The 4,629-nt window shown below is 42.5% G+C and overlaps 1 protein-coding gene across 1 annotated transcript; it reads left to right on the top strand.

The window, feature by feature from the left end:
* Positions 1–2,186: 2,186 nt before the first annotated feature.
* LOC149862493 (olfactory receptor 6M1-like) lies at positions 2,187–3,119 on the top strand. The gene has a single exon (XM_090053944.1). The coding sequence runs from the start codon at positions 2,187–2,189 to the stop codon at positions 3,117–3,119; it is 933 nt and encodes a 310-aa protein (XP_089910070.1).
* The last annotated feature ends 1,510 nt before the right edge of the window (positions 3,120–4,629 follow it).

Genomic DNA, 4,629 nt, shown 5'->3' on the forward strand with positions numbered 1-4,629 from the left:
TCAAGTAGCAATTCAGGCTGCTCAAGATCATTATCGTACAGATGAGCTGATCCAGACCCCCTATCCCAAGCTGCCCCAGAATCAGTGGGGCCAGAGCCCCATAGGATCACATCCATCATCTCTCAGGAGATTTCAAGTACCATATAATATCATAGGGCTAGCACCCTGCATCAAGCATAGTTGTAAGATTCAAGGGGCTTGATCATCAGATGGTATAAATGAGGTGTGCCCTGGTGAAACAGTGGAATTGCTGCAGTTTTCACTCAAGGGAAATGCATGCATATTCATCTCAAGAGAGATGTCCAGATGATAGAGCCATCTCTTCCCCATCTGTACCTTCTGAAGCCTTGAAGGTCAATTATTCTGTTCAGCTATCACTTGAATCAGACTACCTACATTTGTGTTACTCCGAGCACAGAAGAATATTATGCAGATGGTGTACTTCTGAGCTTCTAGTTTAGTACCTTTTCACCACGGTCCTAGCTAAATCCCACATAGGTGTCAATACAGAATGCCTAGAACCCTGCACTTTTTTTTGTTTTAGATCATAAATGTTTGATAATAAATGCAAGCACATGCATGTACAGTGCCTACAAAGAGGTGGGCCTCAACTCAGTACATTTCATTGGGCACCCTGGTAACATCAATGTGGCTCAAAATGAGGCATCTCACTACCCTTTGAACTGTGGCCATCATCATTTATCTTGTGTCCCACTGCATAATTAAGTCATTTGACTCTTTGCAGAGAACTCTTTCTTCACAATGACTACCACTGGAGCAAATACGAGTCCTCAGTGAATATTCTCCCTTTGTGACAACATGTCAATGCTGTTGTGCCCTTGTTAATTCTGAGTCAGCAGGAACATAAACAAGATCACTTGGTGGTTGTCCAATCAGAAATGTTTATAATAGGTTTTAAAATGTTTTGCTACAGTATAAGCTAACAAAAATTGGGAAAATAAGTTTGGGTCCTATAGAAGAGGAAGGCTGTGACATTACTGCCATAGACATGTATGTACAAATCAAGAAGGCGGGGGAAAGGGGGGAGAGAGAGGGAGAGTGTGTGAGAGAGAGAAAGACAGAGAGAGAGGGAGCCTATTTAATGGCAGTAAATTCATGAGCAGGAAACAAGAACCCCATTTGTTTCCTTTCTTTCTTTATTTTCTAGTGCTCTGTGTTCTTCCTGAATTTCATGGCTTGAAAAGACAAGGGAGATGGGCTGCTGCTGATGGGCTGTGGCATCCACCCCAAACGTTCTTCAGTCCTGTAAGTACTGTAAAGAGGCAGTATTCCTTGCTGGGTTACTTTTCTATATCAGGCTGGCCAGTTTTATTCCTGTTCCAGCTGTGACTCAAAAATATCGGCATATTACAATATGTAGGTGCCCCATGATAACTTAAAATAATCTATGTAGCCTTCTGCTGATGTGCGTACAAGTTTCTTTAACATACTCATGCCTACTGATGGCTGGCTGAAATTGAGCATCTAACAAAAATCTGTTTTGTTGTTGTTGGTTTGTTTTAAAGGAAGAGCACATGAACATAAAATGTATCTTCCTTAAAAATGTCACTGATAAAATAACACAGTAGAGATAAGAGAGTGGGGCTGTGATTTTGTGATTTCCACGAGGCTGTCCAATATGTTAGGTGAGAAAGGGTTACAGGTTTCACACTTTCTAGGATATATGTGGCTTCAGTCACATCTTTTAAAATGACATATGTAAACGCATGTTTATTATTTCCATTTTAAAGTCCTTTATTTCCCTGAAGCATTAGTTGCCCTATGATAACTTAAAATAATCTATATAGACTTTTGCTGATGTGCATAAGTGTTTCTTTACCATACTCATGCACAGTGAATTTTTGATGAAGTTGAGGATCTATCCATCTTCCCCCCACCCTCTGTAAAATGTATGTGGTGAAATCAGAGACGAGAGATAAGGGAGTGGGTTATTAATTAGTGATTTCCACTAGGCTGTCCAATATATTTTGTGAGAAAAAGGCTTACAAATTTCACACTTTCTAAGACACTTGTTGCTTCAGTCACATCATTTATAATGATGTATTTAAATGCAATTATATTATTTCCATTTTTAAATCATTCATATGCAAACATCATGAGTTGCTGTGTATCTTCATTCTCTACAGATGAAACTGCAGCAGTAGCAGCAGCAGTGGCTAGCACCCATGGCTAACATGACGATGGTAACAGAGTTCATCTTGATTGGCTTCTCCTTGAGCCATCAGACAGAGATCATGCTCTTTTTCCTCTTTCTCATGTTCTACTTGGTCACAGTGTCCGGAAACTTGCTCATCATCACTATCACACTGGTAAGCCATCGGCTTCATGCCCCTATGTACTTCTTTCTGAGGAACTTCTCTGTCATGGAGATTTTATTTACCTCCATAACAGTGCCAAAGATGCTGGCTGGTCTGCTCTTCCACAGCAAGACTATTTCCTATCATGCATGCATGGCACAGTGCTTCTTTTACTTCTTTGTGGGTGTCACTGAGTTTCTCTTCCTGGCCATCATGTCCTTTGATCGCTATGTTGCCATCTGCAACCCGCTCCGTTACACCACCATCATGAACAACCGTGTTTGCATCATGTTGCTCTTGGCTGGTTGGTTTGGGTCATTTTTTCCCATTTTCTTCTCAGCTTTATTTTTTTTACAGGTGCCATTCTGTGGCCCAAATGTAGTGAACCACTTCTTTTGTGACAATATTGCACTGGAAAAAATTGCATGCACTGACACCCGTCCCCTGGAGAAGATGAATTTTATTCTGGCATCACTGCTTCTCTGCGGCTCCTTGGTGGTCACTACAGTGTCTTACATATACATTGTCACAACAGTGCTCAGAATCCCCACAGCTAAAGGGCGACAGAAAGCCTTCTCCACCTGTGCCTCCCATATCACCGTGGTCAGCATCACTTACGGGACCCACATTTTCATGCATGTTCACCCCACGGAAGCCACCTCCTTGGACCTCAACAAAGCTGTGGCCCTGATGACTACTGTGGTGACACCCTCTCTCAACCCCTTCATCTACACACTGAGGAATGAGGCTGTCAAACAGGCCTTGAGGGAAACTTTCATCAAGAAGAAAAGTACCTCATAGAGAGGTATCTCTCAGCTAGTTCCCTTCGCCTCTCCTTTGGCTGCTCTCTGTATGTTGTACCTGACTTCTCAAAAGATGCAGAGCAGGTTCCTGCTTTGCCTAGCTGCAAACAGGTTATTTAGTGGACAGGGAAATACTCTATGGTATTTTTGTGATTCATGGGGCACAAGGCTCCTAAACTCCCTAATTTGTTAGGTGTCAGGCTGGGAAAAGGAAACCCATCTCCCCACTTGCTCATGTAACAACAGTGAATGCAATATTCCTCTGGAAAGCTGGCTGTTGAACCTCAATGAAAGTCAACATTTCCTCCCTGAAGGGTGTGAATCCACAGGTCCCTGTGTGTTCAAAGGGGTCTTTTGTCTTTTCAGATTGGGGAGGAGGATTTCCAAAAAAATATCTCCAGTAGGCCAGCACTGTCTCCCAGGGCCATCCCCAGCTCTGAGAATGTGTGCATGTGTTGTGTCAGGATCTTGGTTTTCCAACTATATATTTGGGCTAATAAAAGATATCACATGTACACAAAGAACCTTGTCTGCTTCGTCTCTTCTAAGCATATAGCAACATAAACTAGAATTAGAATAATTAATAAACCCTCTTCTAAGAATGCTGGATGTTTCCCCTGCTCCTGCATATGCTCCCGGCTTTGGACTTGGCAAGGATGCCCGGGAAGGTAGACCCTCCAAAAGGCTCTAAAGGCCATCAGGTGCCTGTTTGAATAGTTCAGCATCCAGATACCTCTAATATTCTGCATCTAAATCTTTTGCTGAACTCCGAGACTTGAAATGGCTTTCAACACCATTGTAGAGTTGTGTAGAGTCTGAAAACCAGCCAAACTATCTGAGTCTTCATCAGCAAGCTTCAGATCTATGAAGAGGATAGCTCATATTCATGCAGATAGTGATGTAAATGAGTGCAGTTGAGTATACATTTCTAGGATCTGTCCAAAGACACCCCCAACCAAGATCTGAGGTTCAAAACAGAATCAAGATTGTGTCCTCAGAGTGGGGAACATGAAGCGGGGGGAGGTCTGTGCAGCAGGTTTTGGAGCATCTACTCCTATAAGGGAGTGGAGTACCAGGGGTTGGGGTTTCTGTTTCTGGGTAGCATGGGCTGATCTTATTACGCAGAAGGTGATATTGGTTGTTGGGGTGGGGGGAACTTGTTCTTTTTCAGGGGTTTGACTCTACAGGGAAGGAAAACTGAGGGCTGCGTTTCAATTTCAGGGAGACATATCAGTGATGTGAATGCCTGTTTCTCAGGGAGAATATAGGGATCAATGCATGAAGCGAACATACATTATACTTAATAGCAGTGATAGTTGTATTTAATAGAACAATGAAATGACAGAGGCAGCTGAGGTGCTGTGACTAATTCAGCATTTTTTGTTTGTTTGTTTCTTGAGACTTTTAGCTTTTAAACTGCTTCCCCAGTGGAAGTTACTGCTGCTCAAGGACCTTGCAAATAGAATCCAAGTAAAATGCAAGCGTGATTTCCAGATCCTTCTCTGTTC

This window comes from Crocodylus siamensis, chromosome 6, assembly GCF_052110815.1.
Source record: "Crocodylus siamensis isolate JL-2025a chromosome 6, ASM5211081v1, whole genome shotgun sequence".
Classification (NCBI taxonomy): domain Eukaryota; kingdom Metazoa; phylum Chordata; order Crocodylia; family Crocodylidae; genus Crocodylus; species Crocodylus siamensis.

Coding starts and splice junctions, on each gene's coding strand:
- LOC149862493 (XM_090053944.1), top strand. CDS start 2,187: ATGGCTAACATGACGATGGTAACAGAGTTCATCTTGATTGGCTTCTCC.